This window comes from Ursus americanus, chromosome 15, assembly GCF_024610735.1.
Source record: "Ursus americanus isolate L20-20 chromosome 15, mUrsAme1.1.p, whole genome shotgun sequence".
Taxonomy (NCBI): Eukaryota; Metazoa; Chordata; class Mammalia; order Carnivora; family Ursidae; genus Ursus; species Ursus americanus.
The window spans coordinates 57,929,977-57,957,863 of NC_142141.1; the positions used below are offsets into that span (position 1 = coordinate 57,929,977).

Consider the following 27,887-nt stretch of genomic DNA (forward strand, 5'->3'; position numbering starts at 1 on the left):
TGCAGCCCCAGGACGCTAATCCACCCAAGGGCACTTGGCCACTTCGCATGCGGTCTTGCAAGCAGACTTAAAGTGTAGCCTGCCTTTCTCCTGTTCCCCTGACATTTCTTAGTGACTAGAACTCAATGAACAAAATCAGTATTTTACTATTAGTTTATGTCAGGCCCAATTAAAATGAAAAGTGTCCTGTTGAAAACAATTTAATATATGCCAAGCCGCTTCAAATGGCATAAGAACTACCAACTGGTTGGTTTTACTAAATACTTTAGGAACATTCATTATTGTATTTTAATGCATTTTGTTTTTAAACATGTTTTCTGAATAATTTGAGTAGCTCACGCCTAGTTCCCCATCCGCAAAATAAGAGGGAGTTCTGTGCTACAAATGAGTGGATCCTCTGAATGTGGGGCAGGTGGCCTCTGTGTCTCCGGAGTAGCCCATTTTCCCGCTCTCTTCTTCTCTGCCTTCTCGTGTCTGAGACCCTGCTCAGTCTTCCAACCTTCCTCTTGCTTGTTTCACATGATCCGTATTGATTGAAAGTTGCCCCAGGTAATAAAGCGCGGCAGTCTATGGACAGAAGAAATACAAACCATTGCTCTTAACCACGTCTTTTCATAGAAATCCTGGCGGACGCTCGTGGCTGACGTATCTCATGAGGGTTTCATGGTGGTTACTAGAGTTTAAGTACAACAGTCTCCTGTTCCCAGACCTGCTGTCCTCCTGTTTATGCAGAAATCTGGGTAGGATGTCATTGTTTCTGTGGGAAATGATGTCACAACTCCAAAGAAATATTAGTGATGTCCACCAAATGCCCTAAATCTCCACTCTGCAGAGGAAGCCTTTCTTGTGAAAACTTTGCAAAGTGGTGACATCAACAATGAGCCATCTCTTCTTTCTCTCTCCTCTGTCCTTTCTTTGTACTGTGACCATGATGCATGTTCTTTTCCTGACTTGAGGGACAGGGACACACACCCCTGCAGGAGAATCCTCCTGTCATCCTACCTTCGGTGAGGTGGCCGTGTCTGTTCCCCAGGGGCTGCCACCTCTCAGACATTCGGTGGTTCCAGGACCCCTGGGGAGCATTCAGGAGTCTCTCAGGAAGGTACTGTCCCTGCTCCGGGGTTGATGTGGACCTCTGTGAACACAGAGGATCAGGATGAGGTTTTGTGTTTCCTTTGAGAATGCAGGGAACAGAATTTTAGATCTCCGCCATGTCCACATTGCAGGTGGGCATTCGATTTAGGTGAAATTGCTGTCAACGGGCCCAACACAGTCATTGTCTATGCTGTTAAATCAGAAAAGTAAATTGTTCTTAGCACCATAAAATCTGAAATAATTTGATTCTTTTATGTTTACAAATTGAATCTGTGCACTAGGAAAACTCTAGTTCCACTCAGTTGGCCACAGTGCTGTTGTCTCTTGGCCATGGAAAGGGATATTGTCTTCAGAGTAAATCTTTCCATAATGATTTCATGTAACATGATGTTGACCATGGTAACCGGGGCTTGGCGAGGTGGCAGGTTGCTTGGACCTCAGTGGAGCCCCATCCTATCAGGCAGCCAAATCACTCCTCGGATTGTTTATGCCTTGGTTTTGAATGTCTGCCTTCTTCATTCTTGACCTAAGCACCTCCTCGCTACCTTGTAGATATGATGCTTGCCTGGCAATGATGACCAGCCTACTGAGCACATTTAAGCCTTGGCCTCTGGGTAATTCAATTGTAAAGCAGATAGTAGGCATTCAGAAGGACAAGGAAGGAATAAGTACAATCCCTACTGCTTGATAAAAGGTCGTGAACAACGACATTATATAGGCTTTCATCCAAAAGTGGTTACACTGCTGAGTAGCAGGAAGAAAACACACCCCATCATTTTTTTGCAAATAAGCCTTCTGAAGAGGAAATGCGGATAGAAAAATCCCTAGTGTAGAAGGGATTTGACAGACCTGGGGGGAAGAGAGTGCCCAAGTTAGGGAGCGAGGCGTACCGATGAATATCATAGTTCCCACCTGGAACGCATTAGAGGAAGCAGGCTCTCCCCAGATCATCGCGGCAAATGAGCACAGCACACTTCATGCACCAGGATGCGGGCAGCATGCTGTGATTTGGGTAAACAGCCTGCTGCAGGGTGCAAATAGCGACAGTGCGTATGTCTCCAAACAGAGCGGTTCGGGATGGAGGGAGATAGTATTTGTCATGTGCAGAGATGCCAACATAAGATTTTCTTTTCATTTTTGTCTTTCAAAAAATAGCATGGTTTCACAGCCAGATTAAAAGACTGTTGAATTACTGGTTGGCTTATAAAATTTCCACCCCTCTTTCCTTTTGAAACGTAGAGATAGCCACATTGATGTTCCTTAAATAGGGTATTTTATGGCCTCTCAATAGAATTGCCTGTACAAAAAGATGTGGCAGGAGTTCTTATCAAGGAAGCATACAATTCTCAGTGTTCAGAATGGGAGGATGTTCCAAGTAATGTTCTCAGGGGCAAATGCTGCCCTGACCTAATTCCATCTGACTTACCCATTCAATAAATAAGTATCTTCTTGGAGAAGCTGAGGACTTGACTTTTACTGATGATACCTTCTACGAAGAATCAACACAGCCTGCACCTGACCAACCCCTAAATCAAGAATACCTGGAATTATAATTCTAGAGGCGGTTACACATGTAGACCAAAGAAAAATCAATGTGAAGTAAAAGTTCCTTCCCTTATTTTGCATCGGCTGACCTTAACATATGCTAAATAATTGCCAAATGTATGAGCAGAAGGGAAGTGGGAAGCTTTGTGTCCGTCTGTTCATCCAGCTATCCTTCTCATCAGCCAAGCCCCACGGTCATTATTTTAACCCCAAATATGAAAGAAAAAAACTCTGGGTTTTTGGTTCTATCTCATTCTTAAGGAACATTCAATGCAAATTAGTTAACTTTCTGACTAAGGGTATAATTATCATCACTTTTTGGATTTCTGAAGACTGCAGAAGCTTAACTCAGTTTGAAATTTTTAAAGCGTTTTGAGATTAAAACACGGTCCAGGAGAGCAGTTCTTATCTGTTTTTAGTCTATCTCTTGTGCTCCGACTGGGTATAAAGACACTGATGGAATATATGATTTGTTTTTTGAGGAATTAGACTTGAGTTGAAAGAAAGGAAAGGAAAATTTGATCAAGGAAAATTTGTTGCTTTAACTAGAAAACATGTGTGCAGCTTTCTGACCATGTGAGGCTGAAACACTGAGATCTGTCTGCAGTCTGTAGAAGTCCCTTACAATGTCCCCGGGTGGTACAGTCGGTTAAGCGACTGACTCGGCTCGGGTCCTGATCTCAGGGTTATGAGATCTAGCCCAGTGTCGGGCTCCATGCTCAACACAGAGTCTGCTTGAGATTCTCTCTTCCTCTGCCCCTCCTGCTCGAGCACTCTCAATCTCTAGAATAAATAAATTAATTTAAAAAAAAAGAAGAAGAACCCTGAGTTAAGACAAGTAGAAGTTGTTTTTCATACTTTTAGAACAGATAGGAGGTTTTAGAGGCCTCCATTTTCATGTATATGTGCCAATAATTTAAAAAATCCAATAATTAGTTGTCTAAGTACTCAAATACATTTATGGGATTTTAAAATAATAATAAAAAATCCACCCTTAGTATTGAAAGTGACCTCTAAGATTAATTTCAGGGTAGAAGCTTCATTTAGGTCCTCATTGATATGATCACTTAATTAATTTTTAAAATCTGACCTCGTCCTTAGCAAAAGAACACTGGTTCAACATGAAAAATAGTGGCCTTGACTTGTCCTTGATAAATTGGGTCTTTAAAGGCAATCTTCACAAGGAGTTGCTGCTTTTTGAGTTAAACAATAATTTTTTTCTTTCATTTAGAAATTTCATTGATTATACAATGTTGGCATTTTTTTTTAATTTAAATTTAAATTTTTTTAAAATTATTTCTGAATGGACCGGATAAGAGCCAATTGTCTTGGTCTTTATTAAATTGCTGTCCTGTGATTATTTGTCGGGAGCTTATCTTCAGGAATCTCTAACTTTCAAAGGTGGGTCCTTAACCTGCACCTGTGGCTTCCTCAGATTCCTTCCTGGCCTTGGGCACAGAGCATGCTGGGAGCAGGAGGGCGTGGGCTCCTTGCCAGCTCATCGTGCTCTGTCTGGGCTCTGACCTCTCACTTAGTTTTAGTGACAGAGCCTTTGACATCTTCTCTCTTGAGTGCTGTTCCAGTCTTTTCTCCAGTGTCTGAGTTTTGTCCGGCCTCCTCTGACACATTCCCCTCCCAGGAATCAGGGGACTGTTCAAGTGCCCCGTGGTTGGTCCTGCTCTGTCACCAGACACTGACCTGTTGCCCCCCCTCCACACCGGCCCCAGTCCTCTGTCTCCTGCTGTGTGATTGGGACCCTCGCTGTGGCCTTCATGGTTGGACGATGTATCAGTGGTGTTAGGTTTAGGCTGTTTCTCAAATATTCAGATCCTAGTTATGGAAAAACTGAATTTTGTTAAGACTCATAATTCGCCTTCTGTGTGAGTAAGAGCTGACTGGGGTGCCACAATGATCACAAACTAAACCCACAAAAGATTCAGGGAGCCACACTGGAAAGTCAGCGTGGAAGCCAGCAAGCGGAAGGGCCTGGAAGCTTCCCATCAGTGTGGGACCCATCATCTCAGAAGTATTACAGTGGAGCCTGTTTCTCTGCACAGGAACATTTGAAAACACGTGTCACACCTGCCTGGTGGGTCCAGCTGGGGCTGTCCTGCCCCTCGGATATTTGGTTCCTTATTTCAGATCCTACTTTCATGCCTTTAGACATCCACAGTTTTCCCCATAATTTCTGTTGAGTAATCTCTGGTCTTAGGCTCACAGAGTCCTGTCTATGCTCAGGTGGGATGTGTTTCTTATGCACTATCAGCACATCTTGAAAGATAGGGAGGTTACTGCCTGGTGGGGAAGGACGGATGGATCTTCCTAAGAGAAGGCGCAGGATATGGAAAACTTAGGGGGCGTTTGAAAGGTGAGAAATTTAAATTCTCTGGAGTTGTGGGTGGAGAGATAGGAAATGGAGCTGAAAAGATAGGATGTATCACATTGAAAATTTTATCCTAACAAATGAATTCAGGATTTCAGATGCATGGGCAGATTTGAGCCAAAGGGGAGCAGACAAGCTCAGTTTTTAATATCCTGTATTCCAGTTGCATGTGGGCAGTCTGGTAGTTGGAAATCCCTTTTAGAAGCTGCAGAGAGAGGTTTGGGTCAGTAATAGAGACCTTGGCTCAGGTTTGAAGCCATAAGAATGGATAAAGTCCTACCTAAAGAAAGCACGTGAAAATTGTAGCTACCAAAGAGCTTGGAGCATCAGCCCCTTGTTCATAATTAGTAGAATTCGGAGGAATGACAAAATCATTTTCTTGTTCCATTGAGGAGAGAGCTCTCCTTTCTCTTTTAAATTAATGTTGGAAAAGTATAAAAGTGCTTAGCATAGATTTTTCTCAGCCATCCCAACTCACACTAATGGGACCAGACGCCGTGTAAATTTCACCACTGGGGTGACAGGCTGATTTAGACTCTGTGTTCCCCGCTGGTGACTGTTAGGGAAGGGCTGCCGGCTCTGCCAAGTGGGTGGCTGTTTTGTAACTTAGATACAATAAATCCAAGGCAAGTAATTTCCTACTAGGAACTTGAATTGCCTCCTTAGTGGAACGATGAGAGTTAGATGTAAGTGGTGTGGTCAGATGAGAGCTTCAAGAGGACGCCCAGAGGACTCGATTGATTGTTCTCATTTTAATTGTGATACTGTTTTTATTCACAGGAAACACCAGTGATAAACTTCCTAGAAGCATCAGCTTATGATTTTGCATAAAGGGGTGTTTGGTTTGGTTTGGTTTTTTGTAAGGCGGTAGAGGGTGTGGGAACCGAGGTGGCATCTGCCCTCCAGCTTCGGGTGCGGAGAGGACTGACAGAGTCAGCAGCCTGCTTTTTTTAGACAGAACTTGAGTAGGGCTTATAATCCATAAGCCTGAAGTAGTAATAAAATAATAATAGTGGGTCCTTCCATGTGCTGTGTGCCAGGCACCGGCCCAGCCCTCTGCCTAGAGAAGCTCACTGTGTGGCCACCAGCCTAGGAGCTGGACCCCAGGGCAAAGGAGACACAGAGGTGTGACCGGCCTGCTCTTGGCCAAGTGGCCTGTAAGTGTTGGAGCAAGGAGTCTAACCTGGCCCATTGGGCTCCAGAGTCCACATTCTGAACCCTGGGCTATGCTTGAGCACCTACTGTATACCAGACACTGTTTCAGTGCCAGCGAGATCACGATCAACAAGCCAGGTTACATCCCCCAAGCCCTGCCTCCCTGGAACTTCTATACCAAGGGCAAGGATGTGGGAATATGGCTTAAAGTAATACTTTGGGATAAAAGAATGTTACATGCAATTTATATGAAGATGCTTAAACAGAGTAACATATTCCTTTTTTTGGGGGGGGGAAGCCATTAGTTCAATCTGATAAACTGAGTTGATTAAAAGCTCCATTTTAAGCATGTAGTAACCACAAAGAACTGTTTTCCTCTTTTAATTCCCTTTTACTTATATAAAGGCAATGCTGAGCTCCCAGTGCCAAAACCAGCTTAATTCATTTACCCAATTAGGAGTTAAAAGAAAGAACTTTCATAACATATTAGCTGTCTGCTACTTTGGGATAATGACCAGCTGAATTGATGAACTTTATATAATGATCTGTTGCTATGGCAACATGCTGCCCAGTGAGTGGAAGAGGGCATTTCATCATTACCTCACTGATAATGCTTGGAACAGTAACGGATGCAAATACAAAAGGTTTCCTTTTACTCTACAGTAACTCTGGGTCGATGAGACAAACACTAAAAATGCCTCCTGGATACAGCGGCAGAGAATCAAAGAGAGTCAAATGCACAATTGGAAAGAAAATAATTTAGCTTCCCCGGTTCGTGGTCTTGGTGTCCACAGTGAGTCTCCAGCCAGGTCACAGGAAACCATTTTCAGAATTTGCCATGTGTCCATTTCATGGGTTTAAATCTGTACTGGATTCAGCACTGGGTAAGCTCAGTAATACTCCTAAAATATAATGAAACATAGAAACATAACAAGAGGAGAATGGAGTCAAGATTATGTTTAACCATCCAATGCTTTGCAATAATCTCTGCATCTTTATTCCACATTTTTCTGAACCAACCTCTTCTTTGCTTCTTAAGACTTTTTTATAAGACACAAAATTTTATTTATATATATATATATATATATATATATGAATGAATATATACATACTATATATAGTCTGTTACAACTCCACCCTCTAAGTTTTTTTATTGCACCTTAGAGGAAATATACATTTATTGCATGCTTTGGAAGTGCTTCCAGCTGCTGTTCTTCAGAAGAATCAATTTTTCTCGGTCTTTTCTCATTGTTCGGGGTTTCTCAAGTTCATCGAATTAAAGCCACTGCACACATAGAACATAAGGAATTTTACTTTAAGTATTGTTTAAGTTTAATTGTTTCATTGTCCAGGCTTTTAGGAATTGCAGGAGGCTGTCTGATCATATGCAAGTATGAAAATTCAAAAAGTATCATTTTTAATCACAGCAATGTACCTGTTATATTGAGCTGACCGTGTTCATTTTTCCTTCTCTCTCTCGTTCTTTCCTTCCCTCTCTCCCTCCCTTCTTCCTTCCTGCCGTCTTTCCAAAAAGAAAAAAAAAGAAAAGATTTGTTTTCTTAAACTTCTAAAATTTTGGTGAGACTGAAATTCTAGAAATCCTCCAAAAAGAAATTCATTATAGTCAGCGACCTTTTCCTCAGATACCTGAAAGTTCATTCTTGAGTGCTCATTCAGTTTTCTCTGATGTTCCCCCAAAGAGCAGCAGAGCCATTAGCATAAAGGTCTTGAGCAACAGCACCATCTCTATGAATTATTTTATAATGCTTATCAAAATGCATCCATTTTTCACAATGTTACATGTCCTGCATCATCTCCTGCTGCTTTACTAACTCAGGAGCGTCTATATAAGGGATTAACTGAAACAAATGACAGTATTTGAAAATACTAGGCTGTTACTAATATGAATCTTACATTGTGATCATACAAGGTAAGAAAAAAAATGGAGTCAAATCTATAATTTATAGTGTCTTTGCCTTTGAATTTGAGTCATGATATCTTAAAGAAACACGGAGCAATAATTCATGGTCTCATTTTGAAATTGCTTGATGGCTGACAAAATCTGTTTTTTTGTATTTCCTATTCTTTTTTTTTTTTTAAGATTTTTATTTATTTGACAGAGAGAGAGACAGCCAGTGAGAGTGGGAACACAAGCAGGGGGCGTGGGAGAGGAAGAAGCAGGCTCCCAGTGGAGCAGGGAGCCCAATGCAGGGCTCGATCCCAGGACTCTGGGATCACACCCTGAGCCAAAGGCAGACACTTAACAACTGAGCCACCCAGGTGCCCCATGTATTTCCTATTCTTGACATGGAGTCCCTGTGCTAGCCTGCTAGAGCACCATCACAAAGATCACAAGTTCCACAGACTAGGTGGGTTAAACAGAAACTTATTTCTCACTTACTTCTGGAGGTAGAAGTCCAAGGTCAAGGTGTTGGCAAAATTGTTTTTCTTTTTCTGAAGCCCCTCCCTTTGGTATGCAGATGGCCATCATCCTGATGTGTCCTCACATGCGGGTGCATCCGTCTGCATCCTAATTTTCTCTTCTTGTAAGGACACCAGTCATATGGGTAAGGGACCACCCATATGATCTTGTTTTGTGTTTGTTACTTAATGGCCCTATCTCCAAATACAGTCACATTCTGAGATGCTAGGAATTAGGACTTCAACATGAATTTTGAGGAGACACATTTTAGCCCATAATACTCCCTATCTTATTATAAGGCTTATTTTCATAACAAATGAGAGATTGTTATACTTAGCCATCTCTATCAAGATGCAAAATTGAATCTAATTAAAACGATTCAGTCCATATTAGTAAGCAAAGTGGAAACTGAAAATTAGAAAAATATCAGCTATTCGCCTCCAAAGTTAAAAATATGGCGAATTTTCAACCAGTAATAACTGAATGACGTATAATAGAGCTTACATTACATAGAGTTAACATTACATACAGCAGATGCTGGTTTAAGGGTCTTATTTTTATTGTAAGCTTTTTTGTTTAAATATCTTTGGGCGCACCTCAGTGGCTAAGTCGGTTAAGCATTCAACTCTTGATCGCAGCTTCTCAGCTCAGGTCTTGATCTCAGGCTTATGAGTTCAGGCCCTGTGTTCGGCTCCACCTTGGGCTTGGAGTCTACCAAAAAATTAATTAGTTAATTAATTAAAAAAATAAATATCTTTTGTCCCCTTAAGTCCTCTTATTTTAAAGATAGCACTGAAATGGGAAGCATTTTTTTTTTTTTTCGTCAGATTATTCTCTTGTTTGCTTCCTGAGCTCTTGGAAGTGAAAGCCGCAAGCCTGATAGAGAAGTCAGATCACTTCTGGGCCTGGCACCACGTATACATACTTACCTGTCTAGTGAATTCTATGGTAAGACAAGCACATGTCCATCAATCATAGCTTCATCTTTGTCTTGATAACAACTATCGCTTTATACATCCTTTATCAGTCCCTCTGATCCTTCAGGAACTCATGAGCACTATTATGAGGATGGCGTATTACCTCTTCCATACTTTTAAAAAAGAAATTACCAGCACTTGATTGGTAAGAAGAGGTAAGAAGAGGATCTAAATTCTGGCCCAAGAGTGTGAACTTTGGCACGCATTTAACTTTTCTGGGTTTTGCTTTTTTTTGCCTGCAAAATTCAAAACAATGTTGTACCTCCCCTCCGTCTCTAATGTCCTGTGACCATTTGGAATTTTCATTCAGAAAACATAGTGATGATAGACCATTTGCAATTAGAGGTGAACCTTCCAATAGGATCTATCATATTGTCCCCATGGACTTGTCTTGTTGGATTCAGAAAATGAACTGAATTAGGAAAGAAAAGGTGGTCTGTATTTTCCTATTTATACAGCAAGCTATACACTTGTACTTCTCTTTCATTGTTAGCTTAATTTTGGTTACTTTATTTTTTCTTCTTTTTAACTGTAACATGTTGATTGTTCACACTGAGGATGGTAAAAGATCATGTCACCCTAACCCTTTCTGTTTGGGAGGTCCTCAGGATCATTCGTTTTCTCAGAAAAGTGATACTTTTCTCAGAAACTACCATCCGCAGAAGAATAGGGACTAGCTTGAGCTCTACTTAAGAGGAAAACTCTACAGAGCAGATGAAGAACAGGAAGGAACCTTATCTAATAATTATGATTGCTTTGTGGCAATCCATAAGTTTCTGAAATGATCTGACAATGATTGAATTCTCTCTCACAGGACATCTGTCACTTGCCTGTAGGCAGACTGTTAGAGGGCGATGCCAAAAGGGGAGATGAGGAGTGTGGGCCAGGTTTAGTCCCAAGGCTGCACTCACTGGCTAGGTAATCATGAGCTATTAGTTAACCTTGAGGGACCTGGGTTATTTTTCCTGCAGTGGGAAACAATTGGACTAGTGCGCTGGTACGGAGGGGAACACTTTATTCAAGAGAAATCATATGGCAAGTTTTAAAATGTGTAATGCAGTCCAATGAAGCTTGTCATGCTCCTGGTGAAGTGAACCCTCATGAACTTACTGCCTGTGTTTTGTGGGGGCAGATGGACAGCTGGCTCTCCAGGGCAGCACCAAGGACAGCTCTGTGCATCTCCAGGCTGTCCAATACTATAGCTGTAGCCTCAGGGGGCTACTGGACACCTCAAGTGTGGCTCGTCTGAATTGAAACTGGATTTCCAAGACTTAGTATTAAAAGAAAAAGAAAATATCTCAATATTATATTAATTACATATGATTATTTTACATCTTATAATATTTTGGGTACATTGGGTGAAATAAAAATAGATAATAAAAATTAACTCATCTGTTTCTGTGTTTGTTTTTTCTTTTTAAATGTAGATGCTAGAAAAATTTAAAATTCCATGGATTGTAATATATTTCCATTGGATGGTGCTGGTCCAGACAAACTCTGTCAGCCCCCACCAGCAGGCATAAGTGCTCTCAAAGGTTTTGTGGATTTTAATCATTGTTGCTGCTTCCCCACGTGCCATGAGCGAGTCATCCTGTCCCCCAGGAAATGTGCTAGGAATTGGTCCTGGAAGCTCTCTTTATTGCCACACCCTACTCTAAGAGTGGTTTTTTGTTTTTTTGACTGAAGCCAAAATACTTGTTGATTTCCTGCTAAAAAACACATTTCTTTTTGTTCATTTTTGTTCTCATTTTATTTACTCTTCCCATGGTGTGCTCAGTAGCTCATCTGCCCTGGGACATTGTCTTGTAGGGTAGAGGTTGGGGGGGGCAAGATTCAGGGTTTCATGGATCATTTCTTGTGGCTGTCATTTGGGGGGGAATTTCTTTATATACTTTTGAAGTGACACTTTAGTCTTTTGATAAATTTTACATACATATTTTCCCCCAGCAGTCCCTCATTCATTTTAAAATTGAATTGATTACTCCTTCATGTGATGATGTTCCAACTTTTAAACCATTTTATTTACAACCTTTGCTTTGTCCTCTGGTCATTTTCCTAAGGCTCAGAATATTGAGGTTGAAATGACTATCTCTGTGATTGTAATAATCCAGCTTTACCTCTGCGTTTTCTACCTGCCATCAGAGTCACTTCTGGTCTTCCATGACTTCATTAGTCACCAACAAAAATCAATATCAAGAACTGTTTGGATGTGCATTCTGATGACTTATGCCCCGGAGAGTTCTCTTACCACTGGCAAACGTGTTAGTGAAGCCCTTTATTTGTGTGAGTTCTGGTCTGGTGACGGTGCCTTGCATGGTCCTTGTTTCTTGGGGTAGTTGTCTCTTTCATTTTTCCCAGAAATACCACTTTCTAAGTGTCTGTACAGCTTCTGCCCATCTGCAGGCACATATTTGAATTTGGCTCTGCATGCCTCACTAGACAGACGGCGTGCAGGAGCTGGGACGTGTGTCATTGTGTTTGCCCGACGCTGTCTGCATCTGTGTGGTACATAGGAGAGGTTAGTGTGGTCTCGGTGACCAGGGGACCACATGCCTTCTGAAGCAGGTGCCTGCTGTGCGTGTCCTCCGCGTGGGCAACAGATGGCAGCTCCCCTTGGATCAGAGTGTTGATTTCCTTCTTGTTACCTCCCAGCCGCTTAAGTATTATGACTCTTAGCTGAGTTCATGGAATGAACAGGGAATGCCAACAACTTCTGCAAAACTGCCTCTTCCTATGCACGACACTGCTCCCTCAACAGGAGGGAGCTTTTGAATTAACGTTTACTTTGGAATTCCTTGTTACCATCTTTGATCCCCATTCATTAGCATTGAAGTGAACACTAATTTCATGTCTGGATCCCTTACAGGAAAGTGCAGCTTATCAGAAAGATTTCTCAATTCTTCTGCTCTCTGAAACTCAACTTTCTCATCTACGAAGTGAGAATAATTGCGCATGTACACTTGACCCTTGGATTACAGTGGGCTAAGGGTGCCCACACTCTGCACATTTGCAAACCTGCGTATGACTTTTGACTTCCCACAAACTTAACCACTTAGAGCCTGTCGTTGCCTGGAAGCCTTACCAATGACCTAGACAATCATTAACACATATTGTATTCTTATAATAAAGTAAGTCGGAGAAAAGAAAATGTTGTTAAAAAAATCATAAGCAGGGCACCTGGATGGCTCATCCGGTTAAGCATCTGCCTTCAGCTCAGGTCATGATCCCAGGGTGCTGGGATCGAGTCCCACATCAGGCTCCCTGCTCAGTGGAGAGCCTGCTTCTTCTGCTCCCTCTGCCACTCCCCCTGCTTATGCTCTCTTGCTCCCTCTCTCTGTCAAGTAAATAAATAACATCTTTAAAAAAATCATAAGGGAGAGAAAATATATTTACAGTATTGCACTGCAGTTATCGAAAAAAATTCACGTGTAATTGAAACTACTCAGTTCAAACCCATGCTAATCAAGGGTCAGCTGAATTTGCTACATCTTAACTAGCTTGCTGAGATGATCAGATGAAATGTGGGTGTAATAGGGTTGCCAGATTTAGCAAATAAAACACAGGATGTCCAATTAAATTTCAGTTTCAGATAAATATGAATAGTACTAGGACATACTACTATAAAAAATTTACGATTTATCTAAAATTTAAATTTAAGTGGACAGCCTTTATTTAATCTGGTAACCCCCTAGGATATAAACATATTGCTTGTCCTGCTGAAATGAGGCCAGTTTAAGTTACTCAGTACAACGAGAATGAAATGTCCATGTGATTACAACTATTCATGTCTTTTAAATAACAACCATACTATCAGCTTTGATCAGTCTTACAGATCTTGCAGTATCTCTGTCTCTTCCACAGTGTACCCGGTTTTCAATTGGAGAGATAAGCTACAAAAATGCGAGTCTCACATTTGTGTCCACGGCAGACTTAGTAGTTGACACTTTGAAGACAAAGCAGCTGCTAGGCGGGTTTGTGCCGAAGCTGCTCCAGTCTCGTGTGTCTGCTCTTAGCTCCTGGGGGACCTGAAACACAGTTGACAGAAAGTGCCAAACTCTTCTCTTCTTGCTAATCATCAGAATTTTAAAGAACGATTGAGAAAGACGTATGTAGTTCTTCTGTTACGATAAAACAAAACAAAACAAATGGAACCTAATCTTGAAAAGGCCCTGAGCAGACGAAACTAGGTTAGTCATACAAACGGAACGTACTCTGCTTCTTCTGCAAGGCTGACTTGTCCTGGGTTGTTTCTTGTTCATCCCTCTGAAAATCACAGGAAAAACTTGAGCTGTGTCCCAAGGTTGATGTGAGGCAACCACTAACCAATTGCCTATTACTTAAGAAAATTCTAGTATTATAACCAATCACCACGAAGAACAAAGTCACTGGCTTCCCGCGACATAAGCTGCTCTGAAACAGCACATCCCTGAGCCTCCTTCCACGTAATGGTCCGAGCGCACTCGGTTGCACATCGTCCTGTTGGTGTGTGCACAGTGAACGTTTGCTAATTGCTACATCGATGAATCATTGGTTTTACTTCTGCTATTTCTGAACTTTTGACACTGGCATCTTTTGTTCTGTTTTGTTTTCCCCCTGCAACTCACTTTGAATAGAGGATTGAATTGTCGGTCTATGGGAAGTATATATGGTTTTATTTTTAATGGCAAATGTTCAGAGTTAATATTTTATCAGATGAAACCAATTAGAATGATCTTAGCCACGCCTGTTTAGTGTATGACACTTTGAGCTGAAATCCATGCATAGTAGGGAAGCGATGTGTCTTGTTTCACCTTCACATTGACTCATGACATACCTCTCGTTGAAGACCATGATGGGAAGAATATTAACCGGGACTTTTTCTAGCAAATGCACAGATGATAATGACGTTCCTGTTCCCATTCCTTCTTTTTCCCTTTTTGTTCCTCACTGGTCGGTGAGTCTCTCACCCAGCGTGTGTTTATTAATCTCTAGAGGCCGTAGCAACGGCCACTCTGCATGCATCAGAGCGCAGGACTGACATAGTGTCTGCCCCCTGGCGCTTCAGGTCAAGCATAGAAGCCACAAAACAAGTAAATGAGTAATTAAACTCTGATAAATGTTATAAAGCAGAAACAACAACAAAAAGTTAAGCGCTTTCTGGGACCGACCAGGGTCCTACTGTTTTTTGAACGAAATCGATGTTTGCCCACTCATCTCTTTTATGGGCAGGCTCTGCTTTCCTGCCACAGAAAGAGACGAATGCCTTTGCCAGATCCTAGTTCCAGAGCAAGTGTTTCAACCAGACGTCGAGTAACTGGGAGAGAACATTCCACTGGAACTTGAGGGAGCATAAAAGGTCAATTGGCCACCTCCCAGGCCAGTGGTGGCTGGTGGGGATTCTAGAGTCCCTGATTAAACTGCTTAAAATAGTGGTGTCACGTTAGTGTCGTGGGATCCAGAAATGTCGTTCCTTCAACCTGTCCCTTCTCTTTTCTGAAACGCAGGATTACTCGAGCTTTATTTTTCTTTGTTTTAATGTACTTCAAGGAGAAATAGATTCCTTGGAATTCCAAGGGTATTTCGTAGTTCAAAATGTATCTGTTTGTAGCAAAACTCGGTGACAGGATAGAAGTGTCAGGTGATGCTGTGCTACAGTGGAAATCATATTGCAGTGGTTAAATATATCAGATCAACATGCCTGTGCCTTAAACTTACACAGTATTCCATGCCTCAGTAAAAAAAAAAATTGGAATATAACTATGCTGCTCAGTCATTCACTTAAAAAATGAAAAGATGCCTGAGTGGCTCAGTCGGTTAAGCATCTGCCTTTGTCTCAGGTCATGATTCCAGAGTCCTGGGATTGAGCCCTGGATCAGTCTCCCTGCCCGGGTGGGGTGGGGGGGAAGCTGCTTCTCCCTCTCCCTCTGCAGCTCCCCCTGCTTATGCTCTCTCCAGTGCTCTCTCTCTCAGATAAATAAATAAAATTTTAAAAATGTTATTAAAAAATGAAAGTAAGTGGCCCTGAAAATGAAAAGAACAAGACCTAATTGGGCTCGCAAGAGAGGGCTTCCCCTGCAGGCAGAGAGGGAGGGCAAAAGAGGAACGGTGAAAGGATGCCCTGACCTGGGCATCACAGACACCCCGGGAGGAAGCGTCTGCCTGAGGTTGTGCACAGGGGCAGAGAGGAGACCCCCCAGTTGTCAAAGCAAGGACACAAGGACAGCAGTCAGAGCAAAGTGGCCAGGCGGCCCCTTCAGGCAGAGAGCCTATATGTGCTGGGGCCCCTCCCGAGTTCTCAGAGCTTCAGGTGCCCCTGTGACCAGCGCAGAGAGAGGTGGAGGTGGGAGGGATCCCTCGGGTGACTTGGGACCATGGTGGCATCTATGTAGAGGGTCTGCCCTGTGGCCACGTGTGGGTCCTGACGCTCACTTCAGACACAGGAGCGTAGAACGAGTCTTCTGGAGGCATCCAGGCGAGGAAGGTGTTCCAAGGCAGAGGCCGGAAAAGGAAAAGCTTCACTGAAACAGAGGCTCCTACAAGGTCACCTCGGGTCTGTATGGGCTGGTCCTGGTGCCAAAGGCAGGGGGAGCTTTGAGAGGCTCCTCTCGTGACCAGTCACTGCGGAGAGGGGAGTCCCAGCAGAGGCTCAGATGGTGGACGAGCACACGAATCCACGCTGAATTCTGTTGTCTGAAATGCTAAGCCCACAGTTGTGTTCCATCCAGTATGCTGGAAAGCGGTACACGGCGTGCACAAGGATGCGTTGCAATGTTTTGATCAACACTGGCTTTCTTTTAAATCAAGCGATTAAACATCTTTTAAAATCTGTTTTTCCCTGCAGTTGCTTAACAATTTGACATGCTTGTAAGCATGTTGACAGTTGAACTAGTATTCATCTGGGTAGGTTTCTCAGACTAGCAATCCATCAGCAATATAAGTAATAAACATCAAGGTCTTTGTTCAACTGTTGAAGAGCATTTTGTTCTGTACCCCATATTTCCCATGAATACAGGGTGCCAGTAGTTCAAAGATGACAATCTTCCTGCTGGACTCGCATCTGCTCTCCCCCGCCCTGCCCCCACCCCCATCCCTGCATTGTTAGAAAATGTCCTTATTTCATCGCAAGGGTCTCTCACTTAAGCCCTCACGCGAGCCTTGCTGCCCACTGAGTGGTGGCAGTTCCTGGCTCCCCTCCTGTCCTCTGGCTCAGACGATGACTTCTGTTGTCACAGTGTCCCTAAGGGTGACCAGGGCTCCGTGCGTGGCACTGCTCCACAGGAAGGCTGGCACTTCCGTCTGCTGGCTGGGGACCTCCTCTCGGGGTGTTGTGCCTGAGACATCTGCACTGAAGTCACCTTCCCTGAAGCTCCCATCTTGCCCCCGTCATGGCTTGGTGCTTGCCTGTTTGTTGATGCTTGGCTCTCTGCAGGGCAGGAAGACCCCCGAATCACTGAACTTGAATTACCCACCAGCTGGGATCTGTGGTCACCAAGTCCAAATTAGGTTGGCTTTTGTAGTGAAGACATACAAATTTTCTTGCACACTGAAATCTGTGAGGTGTTCATTTGTTAGAATGTCTGCTGCCTGCCGTATAGGCTGTCTCTCTCTCTCTCTCTCTCTCTCTCTCTCTCTCTCTCACACACACACACACACACACACACTTTCCTCAAAGACAAGCACTACGTTTTTCATCTTCCCAGCATATAGCATAATTCTGTTTATGCTTGAAGTGTCTCAAAAGTAACACATTTGCCCAGCCAGCAGACGGAAGTGCCAGCTTCCGTGTACTAATACTGGTTTACCAATACTGCATACATTATTATGAAGTCAATTCATAATCAATAAGTATTCACTGGAGATGTGGTTCACATATACTTTTAAAAATAAATTCAGGATGATATACGTCTGCGCATGTATTTTTCTCTTGAAATGAAACATTCTGAGTCTCTGAATGCTTCCATTAGGCATGGAAAGCTGAAACATGTTCCTGTCCAAAGTCTTCTTGAGATTTATGGATTGATAGGGAGCCTCGAAGCCAAAGGTTCTTGATTTAATTCTGGTTTTGGAATGACTCCGTGGCCTCCTTCTCTGTATTTACAGGAAGAGAATTGTACAGTTGTAGAACTCGGGTTTCTCATGGGTTGATTGGAGGAGCCAGATGATGGCTTTAGGAGGTGCTCCTCCTGGGTTTGGTGTCTTGCCCTGAGTTTGTAGGTTGGCAGCAAGGGCCTCGCCCTAATGCACTGGGGACATTAGCGTGTGTTTCAGGTGTGTCCCTGACACATGGCGTTGGCCATGCTGTGCCTCTCACTGGCTGAGGACTCTTCTCTGTGCCCTTCACAGCCAGTCCGAGGAAATGCCTGGTTCAGAGGCCGTACTTAGAGCCGTGCTTATATGTAACTGAGTACAAACACGTGGTGAGCGGAGATCCCAGGGCAGGGAGGAGACCAGCCTGGGACCAGACGTTCACCTGTATGGGAGAGAAGAATTCAGGACTTTGAGACAGAGAAGGGCATCCCAAAGAACACGCATTCGAGAGAAAGAGGAAGGAAGCATTCTAGACAGAGGAGGAAGGGAGACAGAGAAGGATGAACTTCCGAGGCACAAAGGACAAGGTCAGCCTTTGCTGTCCTGCATCCTGGAGGTGCCCATCATGTGGTGTCTGCCCTGGAGGGGTGGCAAAGTCAGCACCTCTTTCTGACACTAGGACTCCAAGGTAGTCCACTGATGACTCCTCTCCTCTGATGTTTTCCCTGGGATGGAGCCAAGCTGGCTACTTTGAGCCTCGGGAAGCTTTACTGAGCTCTGGGTGTCTGGACTTGGAACTGGGTGAGGCACATGGTAGCTGAGAGGTTCTCGTCTCTGGCTGTGTGCTCGCCCTGTCCCAGATGCTGGCACCAGCCCCACCTCCAACACTGATCATTGGACAGGCCTGGGGTGGGATTCGGGTATCAGCAATTGTAAAAGCTCCTCGGATGATTCTGTGTGCAGCCAGGCTGGAGAAGCACGGCTTCTTAGGGAATGAGTGGCTGCGAGACCCGCTCACCTTGTTTCCCTTTTCTTCCTTCCCTGTTGCCTCACAGGTTATGGCACCATTAAAAAAGTGCGGGCGCCCCTGTCTTCGGATGCCAGCGGCTGTTTGCTGGAGGAGATCGAGCTCTTCCCCGAGCGGCGGGGGGAGCCCATCCGGAGCCTGCAGATCCTCCACAGCCAGAGCGCCCTGTTTGTGGGCCTGCAGGAGCACATGGCCAAGATCCTGCTGAAGAGGTGCCCGTTCTACCGCACCCGCAGGTAGGGCAACCCCGGCGGTTTATGGCGTTTATCAGGACCTTAAGATTCTTGTGAGCCCTGCATCCCAGGGTGCAGATTTTTGATGCAAAGTCATTTCCTGTGATGAGAATAACCCACCAGTATCTACAGAGGAGGAGCCACACTATGACATCTGTAAACAGTTGTCAGGGTTAAACTCTGGTGCATGATAACACTCGGTGATAATGCTGATATTTGGTGTTCCTTCATTAATCTATATATCTTTATAGGAGTATGTGTAATATTTGTACAGAGCAGACAGAGAATAATATGAAGTGCATCATCTCCACCCAGAGCTCATCCCCTGAGAAGGAGCGATGTGGCATCCCCTCCCTGGGGCAGTCCTCACAGTCCTGTCCTCAGCACCAGCTCTCTTGGGACACTGCCTCTCTTCTGAGGCTCCAGGACCCTATGGGCCTGGGAAGAGGGAGGAACAAGGAAGCCCTGCAGGTGCAGGGCACCCCAAGTACCATCACCTTCCCTCACCCCTACTCAATTCTCATTGGCCATGGGGTGTCCTCTGTGGACCACAGTGGCCTTCAAAGCTCAGTTTGGGAAAGTGCAGGCCCAGGGGCTCTGGAAACTGAGTACACACTATACACTTGACCAGCACTTGAATGTTAGAATATTGCACAAGTGCTCTGACCCCCAACAAAATATTGCTCTTGGGAAAATCATAATCTCAGATGTTCTTAGGGATCTGTGATCTCAGTAACTCCATCCTCCAGCATGGCGCATAAGGGCAGATTTGGTGTAGAAATGGACTGTTTAGGTATATCGCTCACAGATACCATTCACAGGTCATTTTTTCTCAAACAAGGTGCCCCATGGCACGAGCTTTGGGGCTCAGAGACTGGCAGTCACATGCCAGACTGCACGTACTATTTCTTGACCTGGTTGGTCACTAACGTATTTTAGACCTCACTTTCTCATCTAACACATGTGAATTGCTATAGAATCAAATAGGGATGGTGCATATAGTTTAAAATTTAAAGCAGTCTGTGACGTGGGCATTCTCTTGTAGAAGGAAGGTTTTTACCTATGATAAAAATCATTACAATATTCCCTTCTAGATAATTCTACATAAATGAAGTATATTATATGGTGCCTCCATTGGTATCAGGGTGTTGAGGAATAACGTAAGGGACTTTCTTCCTGACAATGATGCTGTGGTGAGCAGTAATAACAAGGAGCGGTATTTCTCAGCAACTCTCTGTTATATAACACCTTTTTCCTAAAGTTGACCGATGGCTGCTTGAAATTTGTTCTGTTTGTGTTCCCTACAAGACTGACCTAGTGCAGGAATGATTCTGCCCAGTTGCTGATGGTCAGTGGGTGACAGGGAGGCTTGGGGTCTTGCCAACAAGCATGTCACAAGTTGGAATGCCCCTGGAAGGGCCCTGGTCTTCCAACCACAGCTCAGCGAGCTCTGAGTTGTAGTGGACTTTTGGGGGCCGTGACGCAGGATATCACGCAGGAAGACACAGGCCTGTGCTGTCTGTGGGGAGTTTGTGGGGCCAGCATGAGAGTTCATGGCTTGCAAAGCAGGAGTCAATTTATCCTTCCCCTGGTGCTTTGCCTCGCTGAGTCAGGGTTATAATAGCCCAGCTCCTTGCGAGTGCGACCTGAAAAGCTAGCTCCTGCATCAGGTCGGAGAAGCGAGGTGTCACGGTGCCCACCTCATCTCCTGCACAGCTGCACGTGGAGCCCAATCAGGAAGCCACAGGAACCGGCCGCCACCTGCAGCAGCCCGGGAGGTGCTCACAGTTCCCCTTTATTCCTGCAAGGAGAATGAGGCCACTTGTCTGTCTTCATCACGCTTGTGAGAGGAGAAGATTATACAGTTATATCCAGAGCTGAATCTCCCTGCTGTTTACTTGTCCACCCGCTCGGAGAAAAGCCTCGAGAGATTAGAACTTTATTGTAAACTGATGCACTGTGGTCTCCCGTGTCCCCACACTCAGAAAGGGTTAGACCGTGTGTGACCCTCAGGTATTCCATTTGAGGAAAGAAAATCAGAAGACTTAAACCTCAGCGTTTCTGTGGATTCTTTCCATTATGTTTCTTTGCCATTGTTTTCCTATAGAAAGACAAGAAAACCTCCCTCATTAACACGAACTGGAGAAAAGTATCCATTTTTTAGAAAAGAATATCTACATGACCAGATGACCAGATTTTTTTGATGAATTATGGGGAAAGATTTTTTTTTTGACAACAGCAATTTTAATTTTTTAAAAATATGACTGAAGAAGTACACTGAATAGGAACAGGATAACAGTTAACAACTGAGAAGTAATTTCTTCGTTAAATATACTTTCCATAGTAGAATATAAGTAATTTCATTCCTTATTAGAAAAATTGATTTTAGAAATGAGTTTTGAAATGTTTAACAAGAGAAACTGAGCTTCACTAAGGTACCTGTCTCCTTCCAAATCATATTCACATTTAAAAAATAATTTTTAAGTATCCATTTTTCAAAGGCCATACACAGTTTGATGTTTGTTGTTTATAAATGATAACAGTTGATACATTCCTATGAGTTTCTTTCACATATCTGACTCTCTGCCACCTGCTACCATCATTTCCTGTCCCCACTACATCCTGAGGTCAAGTCGCCCATCATCTCCATTTCTAGATGAGGAGATGATGGCTCAGATGTTTGGCTCCTGCCCAAGGTCACATACCTCATACAACATGAAACCCGGATTCAGGGTTGGACTCTGTCCCCAAGGCCCAGGCTTTCTCTTTGGTTCACTGTGCTGTCCCTGATGAAGACATCAGCCCAGGGGTCAGGTGTCAGCAGGGACGGGAACGAGCTTTGCCATGACCCTGACCACATGGGTCTCTGAGAGCCAGAGCTGGTGAGCCCGAGGACAGGCAGAAGTGGGGTGTGTCCACTGATGACTAGCATGGCCTCTTCCCATTATTTCTCTTTATGATGCTTGCTACCAGGCTACACCCAACACGCCAGAAGGAGGTTTGATACCCTCTTGGTTATTCTATAGTTCTGGAAATGATCCCAGAGCCTCAGGGGAGGCTGAAAAAAATGCTTGTGTGTGCGTTTTATGCTGTGCACACATTGTAACTTGCAACAAACAGCACTGTGCTTTTAACTAGACATAGCCATTTCCCTTGCAAAGTTATTTTGGAAGAACAATATTTAAAAAATAGATTTTAGTCACGTGTGACCTCAAAAAATGACTGAAAAGATTTCGTTTTAATTTTGGCATTTTTGGCATAACTATTTTATGAATAGTGTGGGAAAATTATGTGAATGGTAAGTCTAACTCATCAGAATGGGTGGTTACCTCTGGGGGTATAAAGTGCAAGACACACTTTCCCTTTCCTGGTATCTCCTTTTGTACTCCAGGACTTATTTACCATATATATGAATTTGTTTCATAAAGTAAGTTGCCATTCACTGAATTTTGAGGAACGTGGGGATCTTGACAGGCCCAGATGTCGGTACTGCATCTGACAGTGGAAGGTAGGTAAGCAGATGCCATCCCACGGACCACATCAGATGCACCTGGCACAGGGTCAGGACTCCCCGAAAGCAGCATGAGGCCTTTAAAGTGGGGAGAGATCTCTACAGGGATGCAAAGGTTGGAGTGGCCAAGACTTGCACTGCCTTAATTCCTGCCTGATGGAAATATGAATGCAAAGTCATAACCTGCCCCTTGAAGGAAAGCAGACTCTGGGCAGCAGCTGATATAGTCCCCATCTCACTCCTTGAGGATGGAAGGAATGATCACAGGATCTGGGCTATTACCCTTCCCCAGGAAATAGGGTAGCCTTCCAACTGGTCCAACTGGTTGAGGTCCTTCAGCCTCAGAAAGGGCAAATAATGATGAAAAGGCTTTTTTTTTTTTAAATATTTTGTTTATTTATGCATGAGAAACAGAGAGAGAGGGAGGAAGGCAGAAGGAGAAGCAGGCTCCCCACGGAGCAGGGAGCCCGATGTGGGACCCGATCCCAGGACCCTGGGATTGTGACCTGAGCTGAAGGCAGATGCTTAACTGACCGAGACACTGAGGCTCCCAGGAAAGCTTTTGATTCAGACTTAAAATCAGCTTGTGGATTGTGCAGTAATTAGATCAGTGGGTCAGCAAACTGCCTCTGTAAAGAACCAGATAGAAGATGTTTCGGGCTTCTCAGACTACACAGTCTCTGTTGCGGCTACTCACTCCATCTTTGTAGCATGGGAGCAGCCACTGACCATAATGAATGGGTGTGGCTGTGTGTTGGCAGGGGTTACAGAACGGATTCGTCAGGCAAAGGAACAATTCACTTTTAGGTGCAGACACTTTAATAGACAACAAATTACTTTAATAGACAACAGATGTTAAGAGCAAAAGTGTTAGCTACGCATGCCTCTTGTCCCACAAGATGACGCCAAAACACGCAGCATAGAGCTAGGGTGCCATGTTGCTGAGCAGCCGGCTCTGCTGCAGCTTAGCGGCCTCATGCCTGTAGCTGTACCGTAGTGGGGGTGAGGGTGGGGGGCAGAAGGCCTTCAACCTCATCAGAAGCTGGGAGGCGATGAGAAATAATCTTATGACAGCCTCCTGGACATAGGGTGGTGGGAGGGAAACAGCCTTGTAACAGCTCCTCAGAGTCCTCCCATGCGCCATGATTGGGGAGATCTCTCAGTGTTCTGCCAAAGTTAGGTCAGCTGTGGTTAGGTCACCAGGGTGCCAGGGCAGAACATTGCCCTACAATGTGTTTCAGTAAAACTTGAGGTGGCAGTCTGGACTTGGCCCATGGGCTGTCCCTTGCTGGCTCCTGAATTCAAATTTTATCATATATGCCTTTTGAATGAATGAAGGTACCTTCAGTCATCATAAACTCTGATTTATAAAATTAGGTGTTAAATGTATGACATTAATTATTAAATTATATGAATTGACTCTATACCTTACTATTTTCGGAATAACATGGCATTTTCTTCTCTTCAGACACTTACATATTCTTTATTTTTTGATACCCACCACAATTATGAGGTGAGGTAAACCTCTCAGGTTATAGAGTCAACATTGTATAGATGAGGGATTGGTCTGAATCGGAGAGAGAATGTCCTGAGAATCATCAGGCCTAGAACAGAAACTAGAATTCCTTTTTTTTTTTTTCACTTTGTAATAATTTTTTATTATGTTATGTTAGAAACTAGAATTCTGAGCACTGCATGCCGGGCCACGTTTCATTCAGCCCATCAGACCATGAGCCAAAATTTGGGCATTGTCTTTCCAGGTCTGTGCAGCCTCCGGTATGGTGCCCAGCCCAAGACAGGGTCAGTAAACATTTATCACATTTACAAATGGACACTACCTTTCCCCTCTCTGCTATTTCACTTCACGATCTATAAAGTAAACCTAATTCTCATGAAACAGTAAAACTCCCTTTACAGAAAAGTGTAGTGATAGAAAACATTAGCTAAAGGATCAAACACCGCTGGGCCTTAGGTGTTTGTTGTTTCATTTTTGCTTTATTATAAGAACTAATTGTGGAGAGAAGAAAAGCTGGAATCTGGGAGAATCATAGTCTACATATAAAACAGAGGAGACGTGTCTTTTAAGTTTTGCTTTATAAAACTGGAAGGGACGATGGAACCATTAAGAAAGAGATTGGCTCCATTTGTGAATGAATGTCTAGCTGTTCTTGATTCATTTAGCTTGTAATAATGTCATTTAGTTAAAGAAATTAACACTCATTAAGAAAATTACTATGGAGATTAGGTTACTGCAGAACATTTATTGCTTGCAAGAGCAAAGTTTCAAAACGTGAAGTTAATATGTCGGCACCTTTCTTAATTAACTATTGTCTACAGACAGCGTCTGCCTGGTGAGAGAAATGTAATGTATAGAGAGAAATCACAGGATCCCCATAAGGTCTTCCAGCTTCCAGCAAGACAACCTTAGCCATTTATTATGAATCACATAAACATTTGGAAGGAGTTTTGACGTATACTCCATTTACAAAGTAAATATTCTCCCTTCGAAATGAATTTAATATTTTCCAAATCTCAATGTCTTGCGTTTTTGTTTGCATTGACTTTGGATTAGCTTCTAAAGACTGACTTTTCCTTAGTTAATTCATTCACAATATATTTATTGATCTTAATATGTGCCAAGCACCAAGCGAGCCCCTGAGTGTAGGATGACGGATGAGGCATCCCTGACCCTGTCTTCATGGGGCTCAGAGTCTAATGAGTAATTCTGGCATAAATAAAATCTCCTGAATATCTATCGTGGATTTGAGCCAAAGGACCTTAGAGTTACCCTAGAGTTTATCCCAAAATCAATTTATCATTAAAATCTGATCCTATACTGTGCTAGGACCTAATCTTCCAGCCTGACATCCCTGTCCAATTATTTTTTAAGCTATATTTGAATCACAACCAGTGTTCCAATTTTAAATTTCTAATAGTGAGAGAATTAATCACCAGGTTATAATATACTTATTCAATGGAGTATTCACTCTGTGGGTTATTCTGAAGCCAATAAATGATGATTATGAAGACATATGCGTGATATGATAGTAACTGAAAAAAAAACAAAAAGCAGAAAAGCAGGGGCGCCTGGGTGGCACAGCAGTTAAGCGTCTGCCTTCGGCTCAGGGCGTGATCCCGGCGTTATGGGATCGAGCCCCACATCAGGCTCCTCTGCTATGAGCCTGCTTCTTCCTCTCCCACTTCCCCTGCTTGTGTTCCCTCTCTCGCTGGCTGTCTCTATCTCTGTCAAATAAATAACTAAAAAATCTTTAAAAAAAAAAAAAGCAGAAAAGCAGTATGTGTAATGCCATCATTACAACTTCAAAAAATAGGATAAGACAAAGTACATTCACCAACATCTAATTATTACTATGAAAAGCACACTATAAGAGGGGCTTGGCTAAAATACTATTTTTCAGTGAAATCACAAGTTAATACCCCCGGGTCTTGGGCAGGTTGGAAAATGAACAGTTGAAATGTGATGGGTAGAGGATGAACGTACATAAACTTGACTAGTAATTTAAGAAACATAAACTGTACTACTGTTTGTTCTGTAATAGGGAGAAATACAGATTTTGTGGGGTCTGAAGCTTATCTAATTTGGTAGGGGGTCTTGCTAAGGAAAAGAATGTCAAAATTATGAATACAAAATGACGAGGACCAGTCTCAGCTCCTTAACGAATCTCACGAAGTAAAGAAGTTTAAGCTTCCTTAGCTTCATGGCAAATCCATCTTCGACAATGATGGAAACACGTACTTTGATTTAGGTACACAATAAAAGCAAAGAACATTTGTGAACACCATCTTGTAGAGATCCCATGGTCTGCTTTTACAGCCATAGGATTATGGGTACATTTTTTTTTCCTCTTTCTTGGTCAAACATATTTTTTAAAGATTTCTTTATTTGAGAGAGAGAGCAGGAGGAAGGATAGAAGGAGAGAATCTTCAAGCAGACTCCCCGCCAAGTGTGGCGTCCAATGTGGGGCTCGATCCCATCACCCTGAGATCCTGACCTGAGCCAAAACCAAGAGTCAGACAGTTAACTAACTGAGTCACCCAGGTGCCTTTCTTGGTCAAATACTTTAATGTAATCAGATTATTGTAGCCGTGGAGAGCACAATTTCTGAGAACAAGCAAGTGCACTAAAAATATTCCATAGGTCGAATCTACTAGTATAGGCCCTCAGCTTTCTTTGGTGATACATTAGCCAGATAACAGTTTTGGTTTCAGCTTTCTGTTCAGTTTTGTCAAAGAGCACAATGTTTCTCTTTCCTACATGGCAATCTATGTCCTAGTCACTTGGATAAAGTCAGATAATCGGTGTCATTACCGATCTTTCGTGCCTCAGTTGAGTTTGAGAAGCACAACCAGAGACAGCTCACAACGTGAGGTTTTACTATTTAGTGTCTACTGCACAAGCCTCCTGCTTTTGCACTCCCTAGTTTAAATCTGCATAGAGAGCTCCATTTGTAAGCTTGGGCTGCAGTGGTTTTCTCAGCTCCAGGTCCTTGCAGCTGAGTTATCCTGGCTGGCAGCACCTTGGCTTTTATACACCAAGCTTCCCTTAAGATTTTTATTTGCAGCATGATCCAATGAATTAATGATTCTTAAGGACCCCGTGTGTCTGCAAAACTGCTTGCATATGGAAAGATCATGAGCTCTGGATTCAGGTGGATCCTAGTTAAGCCTTTACGTGGGATGTGATTATGAGCAAGCCACTCAGTATGTTACTGGGAGCACAAAGACAAAGTACATAATGGGTCTGGCACATAAAAATAATTCAGTAGAAGATGGTTCCTTTCCCTTCCTGCTTCAGTAGTATAGCCAGCTCATGTATGTTCTGCTGAGCTGGCATTGCTCGTGAATGGTATTTCTTCACTCCTTGCATATTTCTGTTGAAGGCTTAGTTTCAAAATTTCTCTCTATCTCAAATGGAAGTAAAAATCAAACATAAGAAAGGAAAGAAAGAGAGAAAAAGAAAGAAGGAAGGGGAGGGAGGGAGGGAGGAAGGAAGGAAGAAAGGAAAGGAAGAAGGGGAGGGAAGGGAAGGGAAAGGAAAGGAAAGTGAATGAGGAAGGAAGAAGGGAAGAAAGGAAGAAAAGGAAGGAAGAAAAAAGAAAGAAGGGGGAGGGAGGAGGGAAGAAAAAAAGAAAAAGAAAGAAAGAAAGGAGGAAAGTGGGAAGGGAGGAGGGAGAAAGGTAGAGGGGAGGGAAGGGAGGAAGAAAGAAAGGAAGAGAGAGAGAGAAAAAGGAGAGGAGAGAAAAGAGAAAAAAGTCAAATAGCTCTCGTATATGTGCTTTGCCTTCTTTGCTGAGGTATACTTCACATTGCCTCTGGACCAATCAGTCTGGACCTGTCAAGAATTTGCTTTTCTGCCTTTAAACCACTTCACTTTATCTGAGAGGTACAGGGCCAATCAGGCCAAACTCTGCTCCTTGTATTATATTATGTACCTGGCTTTGGTCTGTCTGGCAATAAATTTTCTGGAAGTTTGTGAGACTCTACCCTGACTGCATTCTGTCAGTATGGCTC

At 43.3% G+C, this 27,887-nt stretch overlaps 1 protein-coding gene across 14 annotated transcripts in view; it reads left to right on the top strand.

The window, feature by feature from the left end:
• Nucleotides 1-27,887, top strand: part of SEMA5A (semaphorin 5A) — a 475,859-nt gene that overhangs the window by 344,684 nt on the left and 103,288 nt on the right. For all 14 annotated transcript variants that reach the window (XM_087867978.1, XM_045795947.2, XM_045795944.2 and 11 more), the window contains exon 11: nucleotides 18,640-18,847. In XM_087867978.1, the coding sequence (XP_087724104.1) occupies nucleotides 18,640-18,847 (208 nt within the window). The remainder of the gene's footprint in view (nucleotides 1-18,639; nucleotides 18,848-27,887) is intronic.